At 38.6% G+C, this 23,283-nt stretch overlaps 1 protein-coding gene across 1 annotated transcript; it reads left to right on the top strand.

The window, feature by feature from the left end:
- Nucleotides 1–773: 773 nt before the first annotated feature.
- On the top strand, nucleotides 774–21,261 carry swap70a (switching B cell complex subunit SWAP70a). Its single transcript, XM_036587293.1, is given in 13 exon segments — nucleotides 774–918; nucleotides 2,538–2,678; nucleotides 5,295–5,465; nucleotides 5,573–5,800; nucleotides 8,263–8,313; nucleotides 8,315–8,410; nucleotides 8,505–8,613; nucleotides 8,821–9,002; nucleotides 13,379–13,486; nucleotides 14,164–14,330; nucleotides 17,278–17,476; nucleotides 20,077–20,173; nucleotides 20,266–21,261. Coding segments are annotated over 13 exon segments (1,764 nt in total). The 5' UTR covers nucleotides 774–822; the 3' UTR covers nucleotides 20,385–21,261.
- Nucleotides 21,262–23,283: the final 2,022 nt, after the last annotated feature.

The raw sequence follows: 23,283 nt of genomic DNA, 5'->3' as shown, positions 1-23,283 counted from the left end.
CTAAGATGTTGCTAGGTCATTGCAACCATGTCCTAGGTGGGTGCCCTTTGGAGGGGTGGGGGGTGGTGCTGTCTCTCACTTGGCTAATTGGGTGTTTCTAATGGACTTGTATCATCATGATTTAAGCTGGGTACACAAACCTTTGGCCCCCATTCATTCCTATGGGGAAAAAATCCCCATTGTTTAGTGATGATTGTATGAAAACTGAATGATCAAAAAGCTCGGCCCAATCAGACCGAACATTTCAAAGTTGGAACAGACTAGATATCCCAAAAACTGTGGGACAAGTTAGCGGACAAAAATCCATAACAACAACAACAACAACAACAACAATACTACTACTACTACTACTACTACTACTAATAATAATAATAATAAATATAAATCAGCTAACAATAGTATATTACTAAAATGACTAATTCAGAAGTTTTAAATGTGTCCAAAATGATAACCAGAAGTGTAGAAGAGTCTAAAATGACTGTAAAGCTGTGTTTTTAAGAATGTGCTGTTGAGAACCTATATCTTTCTGTGAGTTACTGGTGCACAGCTGTATCAGTATCTATATGAGGGGTCCAGTCCCCCCCCCACCCCAGTAGTGAGGCCACTGGGAGATGATGTGAAGTTATCTCATATGGGAATCTGTACTATTAATTTGAGTAACTGTGTGGTTGTTTTACACTGCAGTCTAGATAAGGCGCTCATGCAGATGCTGTGAGGAGTCCAGCCCTCAGAGCCGCTCTCAGTCACATGACTCATGTGGATGTTACCGCAGTTCAGCGGCGCTCCGAGTCCTGAGGCAGGTGGAGGCTTACAGCGGGCGAAATGGTGCACCGAGGCGAGATTTTAAAGCCAGTATGGCACGCGTTTGCTGCCCTGGACCTAGACCGAACTGGCAAAGTCTCCAAATCCCAGCTAAAGGTAAGAGGAGCAAAAGAGTTTGACACAAAATGAAACTTAAGCGTGTTAAGTGTTTCCTTGTTTTGCCTGAGGCGCCAGAAGGTAACTGCTACACCATTTAAGGTGGAACGGGACAATTAGAACATAAAAGGGGCGAATAGGAAACTGACTTCAGCCTAAAGTGACATTAACGACATTGTTAATGCTAAAATATAGCACAACAACACAAGACTAACAGACTGGTGCGCTTTTTAGCACTTTCCTGAGGTAATGTAAATAAAGTTAGACGTACCTGAGTGCATAGTTCAGATATTTGCTGCTTTTGTTGCATATAAATGTGATTTATACGGTAATTTCCAGGAAGTTTAGCACGTTTCCACCTCTGATAATGTTACACGAAATGATAGAATTAGGTTAGATTCGTTTGCTGTCTTCTTATACATCACCTTTATCATTGTCATAAGACTGTGGTTTGACTAACATGTGCTGTTTTGTGACTATTTGTGCTTGTATGTTGATATTTTGTGGTCTACTGGTTCCAGAAGTAGTTTTCAATTTAAATTGTAATGCTGACTTTCAACAGAAATACCACTTCTCACAGCATTACCCAGAATGGGGGGCTGCTGTAGCCTGTGTGAAACTAAAAGGATCACTTCATGTTTTTTATTTATAGAAGCGTGGTTTATACTTGAGCAGCCTTGCAGAAATGAGGAAGATTATAGAAAAAAAAATAGCTTTGTGAGAAATAGTCTGCTTTGCTGGGTTCCTGGGGGGTTTCATGGTCTGTCTTCAGCAGTGGTGGACGAAGTACAAAGTAGAGATACCCAAGGTAAAATATTACTCCAGTAAAAGTAGAAGTTCCTCCCTTTAGACCTCCACTTGAGTAAAAGTACAAAAGTATTTGCCTTCAAATGTACTTAAGTATCAAAAGTGAAAGTACTAAAAGATTAATTATGGCTCTAATGTCCTATTATCATTTTTGTAACAAAACTCTTGCTTTATCAACTCATTTTAGGTGAAAAAACTCCAGTGTCACTCTTGGTAAACCAGTCTTTTAATAGAATGTCATTAATTAGTGACGCTGATGTCTATTAATATTATCAAAAGCACAAAACACTGAAGACAAACAGTTTCCATTAGGTAGAACCGAGTGGCTCTGAAATAACACAGGTTCACAAATGAGTTTTCCTTTACTATATTGCATCTGTAGGTCTCTGTTCATAAACATAAACTAGCAAAAATAATTTAATCTAAAATGAAATAGTGTTTGTATAAATTCAGAAGAAAATAAAAAAACATGATACCCTGATTGGTGTTTTTGCTTCGCGCTTCTTTCATTTTGACATGTAACATTTTTATACACACATAAACCAAAAGGAACGACAGATTTCTCATAATATAGTGGAGTAAAAAGTAAGATATTTGACTTTGGAATGTAGTGGAGTGAAAGCAAAAAGTCACCTAAAATGGAAATACTTCAGTAAAGTACAGATACACGAAAAAACTACTGAAGTACAGTGACTAATTACATTGACTTTGTTACTGTCCACCACTGGTCTTCGGATAGCAGGCCACCTGATTCAGACTGATTAAGGTCAAAGCTCAGTTCATTCGGGTCACGTTATGTGTGTGTTTCTAAGGTGCTGTCTCAGAACCTATGCACAGTGCTGAAGATCCCTCATAAGACCTCTGATCTGGAGGAGCACTTTAAGGATGATGACGAGGGTCCGGTGTCCACTCAAGGCTACATGCCCTATCTCAACCGCTTCATCCTGGACAAGGTACACAGACCTCCTCACATCCTCCTTCTCTTCTTCCCAATAAAGCATCTTTTACAGTTCGTCTTTCACTGCTTCTGCAGTTTCGAGTTGCAGTGGGATGTGCTCTGTTAAAAAACAACATTTGGTGGCTTTTTTCATGACACCACAACATGCAGGGCGGCGGTGTTTCTGAGGCTTCTTGTGATGTTATTATTTCCATAATTAATCCACCAAGCCGAATTGTAAAAGGCGAAGCAATCAAATTAAACATTTATAATACTTACAATCACAGGTCTACTACTACTGCTAATGGGAAATGTAAAGATGACAATGATTATTATAAATAATTGTTATTAGAGATAAGTATATACTAATTATTATGGATATTAATAATGAAAACTATTTGGTTCTTCTCCTCAGTGCCACCAGCTATGTATGGATTTGTTTAAATCCTTCACCACCACGCCAGATTTAAATAAATAAAGTGTTGACGAGCCATAAAAATAATTCATAATGATTGTTGTACATGATTCTTATAGATAATAATACTACTACTACTAATAATGATCATTATGTATAATAACCATTATGTATTATACACCATGATTATTACAGATAATAATTATTATAGAAAATAATTTTATAATTCTGTATCTATATATTAGTGTAGATAATAATGGAATACTTATTTTATTCTTATTATTTGTATTTTTTCAAACATTTGGCTTTTTCTAAGCAAATGAATACTTACTGCCCAATTAAATGCATGTCATTTTTACATATAATCTTTTTCAATTGCCTAAAACATGTGCGGAGTACTTTATATACAGCTGTGTGAGATCAGTTCTTACTTAGGATTGTGAACATATGGCTCGGAAAATTACACATAAACCACACGGATCCTACTCAGTTGAATCTGGTGCTGTGGGGTTCCTTGGGGCACAAAAATACTTTGAATTATTCTTGTTATTCATAATAAGAATATCTAATTATTATACTTATAATTAGAAATCACATATTCTTTATGTGATTTCTAAAGCAATCTAATGAAATCAAAATGTAAAAAAATCTACATTTAATGTAATTTTCTCCGACACCTGGTGTATTTGAAGCTTATTTGCTCTTGTATGCATGTGGGTTTATTTTTTTGCCATTTAAATTTCTCTGAGCGACCTGGTAAGGACAAAGCCAACTTTCCAGAAATGCATAGAGCTTTATTCTATTCAATTCTATTCTCTTTAATCTGGCGTGCTGCTGATGAAATTTAACAAATCCATGCAATGTCTGTAGTGCATTGAGAAGTACTGATAATACCAATAATAGATGCTGTTTGCACAAAACATTATACTTACCCTTCTTAAAGAATATACTTAATTTTTAAGAGATCTTGCATGGAATGGAGGGAATTGAAAGGAGGGTAGTCAAGTTATAAATATATACCATGTCTAGTGTAAACAATTTCATGTTAGATGACGCCTTAATAGTATCTGGTTGGACTTATTATCAAAGTGCCACATTGTATGTGAATTTACTTGAATCAAGTATGTCCAGCTTTTCCACATGAAAAAAATATATTACATCAGCACAATAACATGCTCACAAGATATATTTTATTCATGTGGACATGATGTACACAGTTGCAACAAGTAAATTTAATGTAGGGATGCACAATGATATCAGAATCATATCAGTATCGGCAGATAATCACTGTGTAAATTTGTAATAGGCATCGTACAGATAGTTAAATTTGACGGATGTTTCTGATATTTGATGACCTATTAAATGTGGCTAATATTTCTACCCGAAGTTTGATGACATATTTGTTGCACTATAGCTGGTGTTGGGCTACTATGCTAAAATATCTGCATTTTATTGATTTTATCGCAAAGAAATAAATGTAATATTTCTCCATAATGCTAATTCAAGTAAATGTAGTCCCAGTTTCTACATTCTATAGATGTTTATGTATCAGTATCAGCAGATATGTACATGGAGATGATCATGGAATCTGCCACAATTCCTTTATTGGCGCATCCCTACTTTATTTCATCCCTTTTTTCAGTGTATAATGAAAATATTTCTTAAATTAACCCTACAACTCAAGTTCTACACTAATATTAATATAAGTACACAGAGCAAGTTTAACTTGTGGTCAGTGACACCCAGATAACAATTACGCTGAGTGCTGACCTAAAAGAGGGTAATAGCAGTCAGCATAGCGCTGACTTCTTTTCTCCACTTACTCATGTGACATGACACTTTGGTCACTTTAAAGCTGATATTTTTAGTTGTACCACTCTTTATGGGTTGAGTTAGAGTTCTGTCTATATAAAGTGTTTAGTTTCTCTGAAAAAAAGATAAATAATAAATATAAATAACTGTGTGTGACTGTGTTTATAAATACATTTTACTCATATTTGCTTTTCTCATCGAAATCCTTTACATTGTTTTTCCTTTTGATAATTGGCAGGTCCAAAATTATTGGGTGTGATGATTATTCAGCTGCTCTTTCAAAGCCTTTGCTTTTTTTTTTAACAGACTATATGTTGAAAATGAAATGTTGCAGTATCCCATACGGTCATGTTTTTGTATTGACACAGACAAGATGGTGTTAAATTGATGGCTTTTTAATTGCAGGTCCAGGGGAACTTTGATTTTATGGAGCTGAACAGAATGTGCTGGACGTTGTGTTCTCGTAAGAAAGCCAACTTCAGCATGCTCATCTCAGACAATGATGCCTTCAAGGTCTGGTGTATTTTCAACTTTTTGTCTGAAGAACATTATCCCCTAGTCATTGTCATAGAAGAGGTGAGTCTATACTTCAGGCTTATGCCAGTATTTTCCTGCTTATTTCATCATTTGAATCCTGAGAGTTGTTATATATCTATTAAAATATGGTTGTTTGTTCAAATCAGATTGAGTATTTCCTGCGGAAGCTGATAGAAGCCATAGGTAGTGACTGGAATGAGGGCAAATTTGTGGATTACAAGGCTCGGCTGAGCACAAAGAAGAATTGCTTAAGTGTCTGGGAGCTGATTGAGCTGGTGGGCATGAGCTACTTTACCAAGGGCATGGAGCGCCAGACGATCTCTATGGGCATCAATGAAGTCTTTCAGGAGCTCATTCTCAATATTCTGAAACAGGTAAGGGCGTCAGTGATGTTTAACCCGTAAACGCTCACGTCATGACCTGGTCAGTTGAGATGTTTTGTTGATCTTTGAAGTGAAAATAAATCACACATCTGCACATTTTTAATGCACACTGTAACTGTTCATTTGCTGAATTTAACATATTGGGGAAAAAAAATGTGGCCTGTGTAAAGTTTTTTATATTTTAGATAAAAATTGTGTATATATATATATATATATATATATATATATATATATATATATATATATATATATATATATATATATTGATCGACTGCTTTGAACAGTTACAAGGCTTCAGGCCTGGGGACCCTCATCGCTGCATAGTTATTTCCTTCTCCAACTCTCCTTTTTCAGTTCGATAAGAGGTTGATAATTACCTAATGATAAATATAACTCATGTGTGACAGATCAGGGACAACACAAAACTGTTTAACGCAGGACTAAACTTGGGAAACACTCATCTAACAATTATACAAATTATATAATTTATGTTATTTGATTCTATTTAAACTAATATTAGATTGAAATATTATTAGCCAGACACCTGAAGGTATTTTTAAGATGTTCTGTTCAATTTTTCCTTTTTTCAGAACACCAAGTTGTTAATAGGCGATTAATAATATACTGTAATTATTTATTTATAGTAATTTCCTGATTAATTATTTACTTGAAATTTGATTACCACATCATACTCACATCATGCACACTATATAGCCAAATGTTTGCAGACACCCCTTCTAATTATTGTTTCAGCCACACCTATTGCAAACAGGTGTATAAACTCAAGCATAAAGCAATGCAATCTCTATAGACAGACGTTGGCAGTAGACTGGGTCGTACTGAAGAGCTCAGTGACTTTGAACAGGCACTGTCATAGGATGCCACCTTTGCTACAAGTCAGTTCATGAAATTTCTGCCCTGCTAGATGCAGCGGCACACAAGCCTAAGATCACTATGTGCGATGCCAAGCGTCGGCTGGAGTGGTTTAAAGCGCTGGACCCTGGAGCAGTGGAAATGTGTTCTCTGAAGTGATGAATCACAAATCACAATCTTGCAGCCTGGGTTAGGCAGATGCCTGGGTCTAGGAGAACTCCACATACCGCAATGCATGGTGTCAACAGTAAAGTTTGGTGGAGGAGGGATAATGGTCTAGGACTGTCTTGCAGGGTTTTGGTGTAGCTGCTTAGTTTCAGTAAATGGCAGTCTTAATGCTACAGAGACATTTTAGACAATTAGATGCTTCCAGCTTTGGGGCAGTAAGCCAGGCTCTCGTCCAACATCAGTGTCTGACCTCACAAATGCTCTTTTGACTAAATTGGGCACAGATTTCCACAGACACATTCCAAAATGTTGTAGAAAGGAAATGGGGAGGCTGTATACCCACATGCTTTTGACCATATAGTGTGTATGTTTAAGATAACTGACTCTCAGTTAAAGTATATGATTACAATTAATCATGTTTGTCTTGTTTGCTCAGTTTCCAGTTTTCATCACTGAGAGCAACAGTGGCTGCATGCTCCAACCAATCAGTGTACATGGAGCATTCTGCCAAATTAGTTCAAACTGCTGTCCCACAGTGAAAAAACTATTTAAAAACCATGAAGTATTCAGACCTTAGCTATTTACAACGATTATTTTGTGATATATTTAAACTAAAGGCAGTTTAATTGAGATGGTAATATGCTAAATATATGCAAACTTGTCATTTATAGAGTACTATAAGATGTGGCTGTCCCAAACCCTAACCCTTAAATTCAAATTTTAATTAAAAAAAAACCAAAAAAACTGCTGCCCATGTTTTCATATCACTACCAAAGAGTTTTGGTCCACCGGAGTGGAGGGGGGGGCTTATTTTAGCCACGCCCCTTTATTTTAGAGCAGAAGTGAGACTGCATCCCTGTTCCTCATGGCCACATGGTGAGCAGTTAGATCCCACTGTTTTGAAGTAAATTTGTCCCAAAGTTCTGTTGTGTTCTGTTGAAAAATATTACGATTTTATGTGTGTAAAACTGTTCAAAGCTGTGATTGCCTGTCATAAACTGGCTAGTGTTTTTGAATTATACTCAAAATGAGCTAAAATTGTCACAATTGAAACAGTCACTACTGAAACGAGTTAGAAAAGAGTTAGTAGTATTATGATTGTTTTGTTAGTGAGAAAAAAAGGTAGTTTAATTCAAAAAGATTAAAGGTTCAGTCAGTTAAAAGTCAAAAAAATGTGTTTTGAACTCTGACTTTGACCAGTTCAGGTGAATAATTAATTTATCATGTATATCATATTTATCATATATATCATATATCTTAGTAAATAGTTCCAGCTCCTTCGTGATTGTAGCCTCTCTCTTGTTCATACAGCTCATGGATTTTTATAACATTTTTATAACAGTGGTATGTTTGTATATGTGTGTGTGTGTGTGTGTGTGTGTGTGTGTGTGTGTGTGGTGAACATCGTGCAGGGCTATATGACGAAAAAAGGCCACAAAAGAAAAAACTGGACCGAGCGCTGGTTTCGAGCTGCGTCCTGATTCACTCTCGTACTATGAAAGTGAGGACCTTCTTGAGCAGAAAGGCTACATTTTGCTCGATCGTCACTGTTCTGTAGAGGTGAGAGATCGACTGTCGAGCCTGTTATTTCTGTTTTTCAGATATGACACTTAACAAGTAACACTGGACTGTTTAAAATCTTTGCTCTGTGCAGTCTTTACCAGAAAAAGATGGGAAGAAAAACCTCTTCATCGTCAAATCTTCAGAAAAAAGTCTGGAGATCAGCGCGCCTGACAAAAAGAAACGGCAAGAGTGGATTCAAGGTAGCAAAGCAGCATCAGATACTTTTTTCTAGTGCGAAGTAAAGTCAGGGTTACGATATGACTTTTGTAGTGTTAGGGTGTGATATGGTATGATTTTGTGAGGTCATGGTTTCAGTATGAAAAGTTAATGCTGCAGTGCATATTTTTCAAGGTTCAGAGAAATGACACTTCTTGACCACATGCAAATCATGACCGTGTTTGTGCTAGCTGTGCAGGACTGCATTAACCGGCTGAGGCAGGGTCTGTCTCCCCCGCACCGTGAGGCTCGGCAGCGACGCAGGGAGCTCCGCAGTCGGTTGCAGGTGGAGCAGAACCAGATGGAGGGCAGGATGAAGGAGCTGCAGCTGGCCAATGAAAGGAAGCAGAACCAACTGGAGGCCATGAGGAAGGTACTACAGCCCATTCCATTCCACTTACCCCACGTATGGATAGGGACGCTCTCCCAGAACAACTTGAGAGGTGGAGAAAATAAAATCATCTAAACCGTAATTGCATTCTAGATTATGACAAAAATGCCTGTTTTCATAAATGTTGATGTTTTTCCCAATTTGTTTTTTTTTTTGGTTTTTGGCAAAATAACATGCAATACTAGTGAAAAGTTTGGATGCACCTACAAAAGGGTTTTCATTTAACATGTTTCAGAATAGTAGTGAAGGCATCAAAACGATGAAGTAACACATATGGTACTTTGTAGGCAAATCAGTCTATCTTCCATTTTAGGTTATTTTACAAATTAGCCCCCTTTTGCCTTGATGCAGCTCGGCATTCTCTCAAGCAGCTAATGAGGAGCCACCTGGGATGCTTTTCCAACAGGACTGTTGGAGGCCTTGTTGTTACTGAGGACAACTTGTTGGGTGGCATTTAAAAAACATACCCTTACTTGCCACTTTATTAGGAACACCTGTACACACAGTCATGCAATTATCTATTCTGCCAATCATGTTACAATAGCACAGTGCGTAAAATCATGCAGACAGGAGTCAAGAGCTTCAGTTAATGTTCACATCACGCCTGACTTTGACAGTGGTATGGATGTTAGTGCCAGACAGTGTTGTTTGAGTAATTCAGTGATGGCTTATCTCATGGGATCTTATGCACAACATTCTGTAGAGTTTACTCAAAATGGTGCAAAAAGCAAAGAAACATCCGGTGAGCGGCAGCCACCTTTTTTTGAGACACCTTTTTGTGTATTTTTTCCCAGTTTTCTTCCCAGTTTAATCTTTGCCGATTCCACCTACGTAGTTCTCCCAATTATCTCCCCCATTCAGTGGTCAGGACCACTACCGGACGACCCCAGAACAGGTATTATTTAGGTGGTGGATCATTCTCTGCTGGGGGTTTTAAACACCTCAGTGTGATTGCTGAACTGAGAATAGTCCACCAACCAAAAATATCCAGCCAACAGCGTCCTGTGACCACTGATGAAGGACTAGAGGATGACCAACACAAACTGTGCAGCAGCAAATGAGCTACTGTCTTTGACTTGACATCTACAATGTGGATGGACAAGGTAGGAGTGTCTAATAGAGTGGACAGTGAGTGGACACAGTGTTTAAAAACTCCAGCAGCACTGCTGTGTCTGATCCACTCAGACCAGCACAACACACACTAACACACCACCAGCACATCAGTGTAACTGCAGTGCTGAGAATGATCCACCACCCAAGTAATACCTGCTCTGTGGTGATCCTGTGGGAGTCCTGACCATTGAAGAACAGGGTGAAAGGGGATTAGAAAGTATGCAGAGAAACAGATGGACTACAGTCTGTAACTGCAGATCTACAAAGTGCATTTATGTGGTATGTGGAGCTGATAAAATGGACAATGAGAGTAGATACAAGATTGGTGTAGTTAATGAAGTTTGGAGTGGGGAAAGAACGACCACCAAGCACTCTTTTGTGTCATGCAATCGATTTCTCTCATTCTTTCTTCCTCTCTTTTTGTTCAGCTCTCTTCCACATCCATTTCTCTCTCACAGCCAACACTTCCTCTTCACATTCTATTTCACCTTACCCACCAAGTTTCAGTTTGGCTCACAGCTTTTGTGACAGTGCGCCTTTCAAGACCATTAGTTCCGGTCTTCTGTAGAGGCCTCGGAGACTTCCCAAACACTTGCTCTGCTTGGCCTCAATACTACACTTTATTAACTCTGGTCACACTTCTGTGGGCATCGCAGCTGCAGCAGTTCCAACAAATGCTTAATTGGTGGAGGCCACCGTCAGATAAACCAATGTTTTTGAAGATTATCTATGTGACAGCTGAAAAAAATCCCACCCATGCAAAGTATGGACACCTGTGAGCAGTGAACTCATGAGGGCTAGATGCACTGCGTCTGTTTCGGTACATGCACTACTTCCTTTTTGTGTCCCCTGATCTGCTGGGCCAGATCTTTCACTTTTATCTTTTGTATTTCCTCCTATTTGCTTGTTATGCAGCCAGACAATCAAGTCCCACACCACACCAGACAAACTGAACTTTCTAAAAATATCCTGTTGCTTTAAAGTGGATCAGATTACAGTTGTAATAGTAAGGGCACTCAAGGAACTAATCACTGAACAAAGAATGCTTTTTTTCAGATGAGCTTGTGAAACCTTGGTTTTTTATTCAGCTATAAAGTTTAAGACGACTTATTCAGTAACTAGTAACGTAAGTTTTGTAGTTATGAAGGTGATGACTTACAGTGCGGGTTGACATACCTTTAACCCTTGTGTGGTGTTCAGGAACATTTTCAGTGTTATCCAAAAGAAAAACTGATGCGATTTATTATTATTTTAACCCCAGATTCCTTGGCCTTTGGTCATTTTCTGTGAAAAACATATAAAATAACCCATTTTCAGGGTCTTCACACTGTTCACCCCCCACACATTTATATTACACATGTGGTGTTGGGGTGTGAGGAATAAAAGTGTGGAGGTGCTGTGTCCTTCAGTCTGTTCTCCTCCTACATGGTCTGCTTTTAGTGTGTGAGTGTGTGTGTGTGTGTGTGTGTGTGTGTTTGTATATGTGTGTGTGTGTGTGTGTGTGTTTGTATATGTGTGTGTGTGTGTGTGTGTGTGTGTGTGTGTGTGTGAGGGTGAACAACATGGACAGACTGCTGACTGGCTACAGCTGCTAAAGGAGAACCCTACGCTGGCCACTTGTGATATTTTACACATCTGGTATTTTTACATAAATTGTTGTGGCTGTATTGATTTAAAAAAACAATAATGTGGTGGGTCCAGCAGACCACTGAGTAACACACACATCAACACCACACAAGGGTTAAGATTTAACATAATAAAAGACATACAGTGGAGTCCAAACGTCTGAGACCACATTGAAAAAGCCAAAAAATGTTATGACAACTACAATGACGAAGAAATATTTTCAATTCTGAACTGTTTAAATTGAAGCAAAGTAGTGAATTTGTTCTCAGGTTGATTTCATGTACTGATCAGAGGCTTCTGCACAAACGTATGTCCATGCCAGCTTGAACGCACACTGTTATTAAAGTAAAAGGGGAATATACCAAATAGCCAGAAATTCTGAAAATTCATGTAAACATTCAAACGATTCTACCTTGCACTCAAATTGTAAAGCTGATTATATCATTTGTAAAATAGAAGCATTTTCACCAGTAGTCTCAGACTTTTGGACCCCACTGTATGTGTGGGGTAACCCAGGGGAAGGTGCACCAACAGGGTAAGATGTCTCCTCCTCCTTATTCTTAGTCTCTCTCCTGATCAAATGCTGGGCTAATCTTCACACGTTCACTGAAGGTCTAATTCATTCTGAAATTTCATCTTGATGATCACTTTCTTGGAATTTATTGACCTAGAAATGTTTTGGGTTCAGATCAAATTTTTTGTTGTTGGATAAATAGTGATCTATGTGTTTACATTAATTTGCACAGGAAATAGTTAAAAAAATATGAGTGTGGCAGTGCAGAGAACTGTACATTTGGTTTTAAGAGGATTTTTTTTAAGTGAAAAAGTCCTTGTAGACATGGGCCAGAATGCCCCATTTAGTAAAATAGAAATATTATTTAGTTCAATTTTTATCATAAATACACACTTTATGATACTGGAGTTTCACTAGCAAGCTGATTTGATCATGTCATGTTCAGTAATGATTTTCACTTACCAATTAATTGTCATATGTGAAACCCTTTGCAGGGTTCTTAAATGGCTCTTTGCATAATGAAATTGCTCTTCAGTTTGATAGAAAATGTGTTGTAAATGTTTCTATATAGACCTTTTTTGAAAAGAGTTCTATTTAGCACCAAAAAGGGTTCATCTATTGTTACGATGTCAAGCTTGTAACAATAGAAGAACCCTTTTTGGTGTTATATAGAACCCTTTTCAGAAAGGGTATACAACACATTCGCATCCAATAATTTTACCATGCAAAGAACCCTTTAAACATGCAAAGGGTTCTTTGAGCGTTCATGGTTCTATATAGAATCATTTTCTTTACTAAATAATCCTCGAAGAACCTTCTTATTTTATCTTCTTGTGGAAAAAAAATAAAGTAATTAATTGAATTTTGTTCTATTTTGTTTCCCCTGACTGTGTGTAAATTTATGCATCATCATTCTGTACATGCTACACTGATGCACAGATATAGTTTAGCTATACAGTTAAAGGACATTGTTCATTTTGCCATAATATTTTCATGGGTGAATAGCGGAGTGACAAGTGATTAATCACTGTATGAAGTGTGTGAACATAATGAACCATGATCTTCCTGTGGCTCTGTGTTAAATGCTGTTTCTCTGGTATGTCAGAACCTGGAGGAGGCAGCTGCAAGGGCTGCTATGGAGGAGCAAAGGAGAATTCGGACCCAGGTAGATCTGCAAAACCGGTACAGGATGGACTTGGAGAGAGAAAAAATGGTAACCACACCTTCCACACCCCCAAGATTTCTTATACAACCTCTTTATTCTGCTATTCCACGGGTTCGTTTTCCAAGCAGAAGAAACATTTTGTGTAACACAAACTGATGGTTCAGTCAAAAATCTATTTTATAACCCAAATATAGTCAAAAACGAAGACTTGTTTTAGTGTCTGAGGTTTTGTTCTGTATATAAGAAGTAATGGAAGCTTACTCCTCACAAATTAACAGGAACTGCATGCCTAAAGCATCACACTCTAAGTTGTTTAATAATCTCAAATAGAGTTGCTTAATGTGGTTTTTAACACTGTATGACAAACTGACGTCTATAATCATTTTACCAATTTATGGACTAAAATCAAAGATGCCACTGTTTTTCAGCTAAGCCACATACTTCTCTCTTTTTTAGACAATAGTTGGCTATGCCATGAGATTACGTAACAACTCTTTGCAGTTTGAGACAAGTTTGTGGTGACTATACATTTGTTTTACTGTTGGCCACATTGGCCTTGTAGCTCCAGTGCAGAACTAAAGAAGTAAACCTGGGAAAACTGTGTACATTTGATTTTGGGGGAAATTATTAACCACAAAGTCTAGAATTTCATCTGGACGCTAACTGTGCTGTTAATAAAGTGCTGTATCCCAGCTGTCTTACAGTTGTGTGTGTATGTGTTTCAGGTGCGGATGCAGATGGAGGAGCAGGTGGCTCAGAAGTCCAGTGAACTGGAGCAGTATCTGCAGCGTATGCAGGAGCTGGAGGACATGTATCGTCGCCTGGAGGAGGCACTAGAGGAGGAGAGACAGTCCAGACAGGATGAAGAGGCCCTACGCAAACTGCAGGCAAGGTACGCGGTTTTGTTAACATATATAGTAAGAAACAAGTAGCTGAATACTGAAATGTTCTAATACGTTGGGTGCACTGGCATACTGCAGTTTTCCAGTCACATACTGGATTCTGCTGTTTCGCCCTTTTCGCACAGTGTTACTGAAGTTCCACTCTTCCTGCTGCTTTTCTGCCTGTGGTCACCAGCTGATGAAATGTATGTTCCTCATATCATAAAAATAATTGTTTCCACAATTATTATACACGCAAGTTCCTCCTGTCTAATTATGCACACAAAAGCTACTTGAACGCTAATAGCTTGGTATTGTGAAGTAAGTCAGAGTTACAAGTGAAGTCCATGAGGTGCAAATGACGAAAACACAGAACAAAAAAGGTTGAACAAAACATATTGTCAGCATGAAGCACCAGTGGTGGACGAGGTACACAAACCATGTACTTGAGTTAAAGTAGAGATACCCAAGATAAAATATTACTGCAGTAAAAGTAGAAGTTCCTCCCTTTAGACCTCCACTTGAGTAAAAGTACAAAAGTATTTGCCTTCAAATGTACTTAAGTATCAAAAGTAAAAGTACTAAAAGATTAATTATGGCTCTAATTGATCAACTCATTTTAGGTGAAAATACTCCAGTGTCACTCTTGTAATACCAATATTTTAATAGACTCATTAATTAGTGACGCTGATGTCTGTTAAAATTATCAAAAGCACAAAACACTGAAGGCAAACAGTTTCCATTAGGTAGAACTGAGTGGAAATAACCTTTTGCGAACAAGTTTCAGTTTAAGATTTATTTGCAGATTAGTTACAAGTTTAAATTTAATAAAAACTTGCTTTAAACTCAGATTTACAAATTAGTTTTCCTTTACTAAACTGCATCTGTAGGTCTCTGTTCATAAACATAAACTAGCCAAAACAAATTTACTATAAAATGAAATGGTGTTTGTATAAATTCAGAAAAAGAAACATGTCAGTCGCAACTGCATATGTGTACATATTTCTATATTGTGGTCTATTTACACAAAGTTAGGTTAAAGTCAGGAGTTTCCTCCATCATTTATGTTGAATAGACACTCCCAAGATTTTACACTGCTGCACTGACGTTGAACCGTATGCTTGCACTGGGTCGGTATGTCCAACAGGTCAACACAAGCTCAAAACAAAGTGTATGCTGTGCCCTGATTGGTGTTCTTGCTTTGCGCTTCTTTCATTTGGACATGTTACGTTTTTATGCACACATAAACCAAAAGGAACGACAGATTTCGCATAATGTAGTGGAGTAAAAAGTGAGATATTTGAATTTGAAATGTAGTGGAGTGAAAGTAAAAAGTCACCAAAATGGAAATACTTCAGTAAAGTACAGATACGCGAAAAACTACTGAAGTACAGTAACGAATTACATTTACTTTCTTACTGTCCACCACTGTGAAGCGCATCAACCAAGAGGTTGCCGGCACAGGACCAGCCAAACTTTATCACACCCAGCCTACAGCATATAATCATAAAACCCTGTTGGGGTATACTCAGCAAAACTGGTCTTATTTAACCCTTGTGTGGTGTTGATGTGTTTGTTACTCAGTGGTCTGGTGGACCCACTACATTATTGTTTTTTAAATCGATACAGCCATAACAATTTATGTAAAAATACCAGATGTGTAAAATATCACAAGTGTCCAGCGCAGGGTTCTCCTTTAGCAGCTGTAGCCAGTCAGCAGCCTGTCCATGTTGTCCACCCTCACACACACACACACACACACACACACACATACACACACTAACAGCAGGCCATGTAGGAGGAGAACAGAGTGAAGGACACAGCACCTCCACACTTTTATTCCCCACGGGTTCACCCAACACCACATGTGTAATATAAATGTGTGGGGGGTGAACAGAGTGAAGACACTGAAAATGTTATTTTATATGTTCTTCACAGAAAATGAGCAAAGGACAAGAATCTGAGGTTGAAATAATAATAAATTGCATAATTTTTTCCTTTGGTAAACACTGAAAATGGGTCCCACAGACCTGAACACCACACAAGGGTTAAACGGGAATTATGTTTGCTTAAAGTCCTCCAAAATGAATTTAAAATTAGCACATCAGCTGTATTAGCAGACTATGTTATGTTGAAGCTTCGAAAATGTCGAAAATTGGCCAATTGTAATGTATTGATATTACCTAGCAATGACCACATGATTGGTCAAGGGTGTTTTCTGCAGTTCCCTGAGACAGTACTGTGTTATTGTTTGGCTAACGGCGGTGCACTGAATCTAATGGAGAGTTTGGAATCCTCAAACAGAGACCACAGAGACAGCTTCCAGCTGTTGCAAATATGCTTTAATTTTTTTCAAAGCTTAAACAAAAACTTAAGTATTTATTTAAAAATAGTTATGTTTCAGTATGATTTTTTTCTTTTTTGATCATGGTAAATGGTAGGGCAGTGGCCCAGCGCCCAGAATGGATGAAACGGCCCTGTTTAGGTACATGACCCCCTTCGGTATATCACATTAATCAAAGCATCTTCCTTGGTATGAAGTTTTGTCTAAACAAGGATTTGACTTTTTGTTCTCTGAACTCTTGTTAAAAGCACATATTGTAAAACCTTTGGTTCAGCAGTGGTGAATGTAGATGAATAGTGTTGTCACATCACATGGGTGGATGAAATAAATTGGGTTTGGCATCATTCCCAAGGTAGTACTGACACAAATATTTACAGGAGTGATATTATTTTCTTCAGAATAAAACCTGTGCAGACTGAAAGACTGTGTATGTTAAGGCAAAGTGACAAAGACAGCATGTTCATATGTATAAAAGCATTGTGAGCTAGGTATCCCCAAACTTCTGATGAATATTGTACTAGGCCACATACAAACACAGACTCATGCGCACACACTCCCTCACACACACCCTGTGTGCCTGGATCATTATATGCAGCGTGTTTTTTTTGTCACAGGCTGCTGGAAGAGGAGGTCAGTAAGCGGGCTGAGCTGGAGCAGATCCACCTGCAGCAACAGTCTGCCATGTCCCAGACCCAGATGGAGAAGGAGCAGTTGGAGAAGCAGAGGCTGGAGCAGGAGCGCACCCTGCAGGCTGCCATGATGCAGCTTGAGAACCTTGAACGGCAGAGACAGGGAGCACTGGAGCAGTATGAGGCCAGTGAACACTTACTCACTAACATACACCACACACACACACACACACACTCACACACATAATCTAAACCGCTTATCCTTCTGGGTCACGGGGGGTTGCTGGAGCCTGTCCCAGCTGTCATTGGGCGGAAGGCAGGATACACGCTGTATAAAATACACCACACAGTGGCTTGCAAAAGTTTGGCCAGATTACATATTTTGTTGATTTTTGACGTGATGAAACGCAAACACAACCTCTGCAGCAAGCTATTTTAAATATAACACTTTCATGCAAACATTTATGCACTCTTGGTTTGTGTATGATTAAGTAAAAAAAAAGAAAAAAAAACTACATAGTAATTGTGGCATTTGTAAAACCTTCCAGTAAAGTCTCGTAACATAGTCATTAGGCCATAATTGACCTATTAGGACTTCCAATGGGGAGGAAAAAAACATATGGACATGTATTTTTATATGTTTGAAATACATTTGAAATACATTGCAATCCATGGCAAAATACACTCCAAACACTAAAATGTAATGTTGTATTAACCAAAAATATTTTAAAATGCATTTATTTCAAAATGTGTGGGGAAATATTACACATAGAAATGTACCATAGAAAAATAAATGTGAATGTATTTAGAAAATACATTTGAAAATGCATGAAAATAGCCAAAATCCTTGTCTAATGAATTTGTATTCCAGTATCTTAATTTTAAATATTGGCAAATGAACCTTTAACATGGCCAAAGCATGCTTTGTAAATATTGATACACTGTAAAAGTGCAGTTTGATGATTTGATATCTTGTTTGTTTGAAATACACTTAATGTGAGTGTCTTACTGAATACGCACATGGTTAATGCAAAGTACAATGCAGATCATAGAAGTCAGCAGCATTTATTCAGTTAATGTATATTTAGTTATATCTGTAACGTTTGTTTAAACCATGCACTTACAATCAGAAAATATAATAACAAATACAAATAAGTGCATTTTAAAAATACATTTAACAAATCTGTTTATGGCCATTTTCTTATATTGCAAAAATATATTTGATAAATACATTTGGAATTGACAATCAAAAATTGTCATTAAGAATTGTCAGCTGATTCCAGAGCATAAGAAATTCTCTGATTCTTCAAACCGTGTGCTAAAACTCAACAACCATGGGCTCCTCTATGCAGCTGGCTGAGGATCTGAAAATTAAAGACAAAGCAAAATCCATTTATGACATCAAAAGACCTGGAGGAAGATTTAGCGCTGTTGCCTCACAGCGAGAATGGCCTGGGTTTGATTCCCGGCTGGGCGACCAGGGTCCTTTCTGTGTGGAGTTTGCCTGTTCTCCCTGCGTCTGCGTGGGTTTCCTCCGGGTACTCCGGTTTCCTCCCACAGTCCAAAAACATGCGGTTCAGCTATTTGGACATGCTAAATTGCCCCTAGGTGTGAGTGAGTGTGTGACTGTGTATATCTGTCTGTGTGTATGTCTGCCCTGCGATGGACTGGCGACCTGTCCAGGGTGTATCCTGCCTTCCGCCCAATGACAGCTGGGATAGGCTCCAGCACCCCACCGCGACCCAGAAGGATAAGCGGTTTAGATGATGTATGTATATATGTATGCATGGCCTCATTCTTTGGCCACATTCACCAGAGGTTCACAGACCCAGGAACGTTGCTGAGCAGCACAAGTGTGAGAAGTGTTCTGCAAGAAATTCTGCCACAATTACTATTTCATTTTTTCTTATTTTTAAGTTATTCTAATATAAAGTAACTGAGCATTACATTTGCAGAAAAAGACGTTATTTTTAAATTATTTTGCTGCAAAAGTGGTGTTTACTTCATTCAGCAATTACCAAAATAATGTATGAATTGTACATTTGGAAGCATTCATTTGTTTTCAGTGTTGGAAACAACTTTAATTCCTCTTTTTCTTGGTGTTTTGTTCGCTCAGCAAAAGACTGTATAGGTTTTTGTTGTTTTGTTGCCATCTTGTGGCCAAAGTGCAGTTGTGATAGATGGCAACTGTATATAAACAGCACGCTACAGCCATCCATCCATAGCCGGGAGTCAAAGAGAGTAAAATTGGCCTCACTCTCTCTGGGTGGGTAGGATGGTCCTCCGTCTTGCCGACGTAACAAAACTGGCAGTTACTGCTCTCCCCCAAGCACGTTGAGCTGTACAATGACATTTTGTTAGCGGCAGTTTGAAAAGATGAGTTGGTGCTTCACACGACTCGAAGAAAGCAGTGCAAGTCTTTTCCCTCCTAGTGCTGACAGTATCCTGTGATTGGGGGAGACTCAGCTACTGAGTTTAATTGGACATAATTAAAATTTGGTAGAAAATCGGAGAAAAAGAAATGCTTGAAATAAAAAAAGAAAAATGACATATTACAGTGACATAACATCTAGTGAAAGGCTGTTAAATTAAATAATGGCAATAAATTAGTTAATAAATGAATAATGCTAATAAATGATAAATGCATTTAGGATTAAAAGAGTACAGTTTAGTTAATATGAGTTACTCTGACCCTAATTTAATCCATTTAATTCAACACATAATAAATATATTTATGGCAAAAAACAGTACAGTTTGAGTGAGTATGATTTAATGTAATCACAGGAGGTCACAAAGAAACTGGAGCAGGCCACTAACAGGACGAGGAGCTGGAAGGATAAAGTTGCTCAACATGAGGGGCTTATTCGACTCATTCAGCCAGGTAAGAGAAGGTGGATGGTAGACCTGCAGAGCTATTATGAAATCAATGAAGAAATTTAAAATTAAACTAACATGGTTTTATGCAATTTTCAGGGAGCAAGGGTCCCCAGAAAATGACCAACTGGGGGGCTGCAGCGTTCACCGAGACTGAGCTGAATGTGAGGGAGAGGTCTTGGCAGGAGAACAAGAACAAGCCAGGCAACGCACTGTAAAAATGATCTGTTTTTACATGTTTACACGTGTAACGTAATACAGATTTCTGAACCCTGTTTCTTATTTTCTTATTCAGATGCTGTTATTCCATATTTCTAATATTTCAGTTAACACTTACATTGGTTATTTATCTTGTGTATAAACCGCTGGTGGACAAACAAACTAACTCACTGTCACTGCTCGCATGTAGAATTAATTAAGTGAATGAGGTTACAGGAAGTGCTTGTGATTTTTTTAAAAGTGGGTTTACATCATCCTTTTTTTTTAAACTGTATGTTCAAAAAATAAAATTCTGCCGTTCCTTTTTTCTCTCTGCCATGTAAGACATTTTTGCAAATATGTTAATAACGTTAAATTCTGTTGTTAAGTGGATGATTTACCCATTCAGACATTTCACCCCAAAAATTCTACATAAATATGCTTCATTAAATAGTTGAACTGAACATGGAAGTATGGCCAAAGACCTCTTAGTTTGTGGGTGTATGTGTGTATGTACATCCACTAGATGTCACTCTTGTAACTTTTTTAGCATACTAGACAGTCATTCTCAAGTCTGCTGGCCGCTGATGTTGTGAGTGATAACACGATGCAGATAGACTCATTGGGCCTGTCCCAAACGGTGCTCTAAGCCCTCTGGTCCTTTTCTGAGTTTGCACCTTGGTGACAACTTGCATACAGGGCAGGAGCACTCGAGGGGGCTAGGTTTGAGAGTTTACAGATTATACATGTCATGGATCTGGTGAAATTATATAATTGATGGTACTTGTTTTTATTAGCTTATTTGCTTTCCTACAGTGGCTCAGTATAGATTACAAGCAGAATGTAACTCAGTGACAAATTAAATTAATAAAGAAATGCATTTTACATTTTACATCACACCTGAGTAGATGATTCTTCTCTGCCTATGTTGGTCAGGGAACTGTGAACAAACCCATCCACTCTGATTAATCGTAGTTTGTATTGCGAGGAATTTTGTGCAAGAGGCCTATTTGAACAACAAAATGACAAATTAGACACCCTGCGGCCTCGCATTCCTCGTGGACATGTGCAAATAAGGATCCCGAGAGCAATTGTGCCAGTTGGGACAGGGCCAGTGAGTGTATGTATGAGAGGACAGCATGACAGCATTTGGAAGGTGAAGCTAAAATGTCCTCTAGCAGCAGCTCGCTGCAGTACACTTTTTAATCCACACCTAACATTTCTAGTTACAGGCACAATCTTTTCAGCAGTTATCTTCTGTCAGTGCTACAGGTTTCCTTCACATTAGGAGCCAGAGATCCTTCCTTCCTGGCTTGGCTTGGCTGATGTGCTGAATCCATTATGCGATATGCTACAGTATTGTACACCGAACAGGCATAACATTATGACCATCACCTGCATACTTTCTTAGCCCCCTTTTACCCTGTTCTTCAGTAGTCAGGACCCCCATGGACCCTCACAGAGCAGGTACTATTTGGGTGGTGGATCATTCTCAGCACTGCAGTAACACTGACGTGGTGGTGGTGTGTTAGTGTGTGTTGTGCTGGTACGAGTGGATCAGACACAGCAGTGCTGCTGGAGTCCACTCACTGTCCACTCTATTAGACACTCCTACCTTGTTAGTCCACCTTGTAGATGCAAAGCCAGAGACGATAGCTCATCTGCTGCTGCACAGTTTGTGTTGGTCATCCTCTGGTCCTTCAGTGGTCACAGGATGCTGCCCACAGGATGCTGTTGGCTGGATATTTTTGGTTGGTGGACTGTTCTCAGTCCAGCAGTGACACTGAGGTGTTTAAAAACTCCAGCAGCACTGCTGTGTCTGATCCACTCGTACCAGCGCAACACACACTAACACACCACCACCACATCAGTGTTACTGCAGTGCTGAGAATGATCCACCACCCAAATAGTACCTGCTCTGTGAGGGTCCATGGGGGTCCTGACCACTGAAAAACAGGGTAAAAAGGGGCTAACAAAGTATGCAGAGAAACAGATGGACTACAGTCTGTAACTGTAGAACTACGAAGTGCACCTATGTAGTAAGTGGAGCTGATAAAATGGACAGTGAACGTAGAAACAAGGAGGTGGTCATAATGCTATGCCTGATCAGTGTATAACCAAATGCTGACCTGCAGCAGTGGTAAATATGAAGGTCTTGGAAGTATGGTATCTTTCAGGAGTGGTATGTGCCACTAAGAATTGCCATATATGACACCTACTGTATCATCTACCACTAGAAACTACTTTCTATAATCATAAGAGGTGTTCAGGGCAACAGTCGTCAGACATTTTGTGCCTGATATGGATGTGTACCAGTGATATTAGCATGCTAACAGTAGTGTGTAGCCTAAATGGTGTAAACATGCATACGTTAGGCTACATGCTAATAGTTTGTGGCCTAAACATCATGGTACACATTGGCACTAGCCTACATGCCAGCAGCTTGAAGCCTAAGCATGCAAGTACAATTACATAGCCTAGTTCTAGTAGCTTAGTCTATGTACATGTAGATAGGTTACATGCTAATAGCTTAGCCTAAATATCCATGCATATCATTGACACAAATATATGGCATTGTTAGTCCATCTCTGTCCTAAGAAAAAAGCATTATGCCCCGAATTAGTTTGCCCTAAGTTTGTAAGGTAAGATGTTGATTCTATTACAGCCTCTCTGTGCCGGGTGTATACAGACGTATCACACCTGAGGACTAAACTACAGTGTAAGAAATAGAAGCCTATCACGACTGTTGGTTGTTCAATCTTCAGTACAACACTCAGATGTTTTAATTAAGCTGGATCTCCTTTAAAGACAGGAATTGTTATGTAAGGCAAGGTTGTGAGGTTTTGTTTTTTGAATGGCATTTCGGATATTTTCTTCTGCCTTTGCATTACTATAATTAAGTCACGCTCAAAGTGTTTA

This window comes from Colossoma macropomum, unplaced genomic scaffold, assembly GCF_904425465.1.
Source record: "Colossoma macropomum unplaced genomic scaffold, Colossoma_macropomum, whole genome shotgun sequence".
Taxonomy (NCBI): Eukaryota; Metazoa; Chordata; class Actinopteri; order Characiformes; family Serrasalmidae; genus Colossoma; species Colossoma macropomum.
This window is presented reverse-complemented; position numbering and strand designations above follow the sequence as displayed.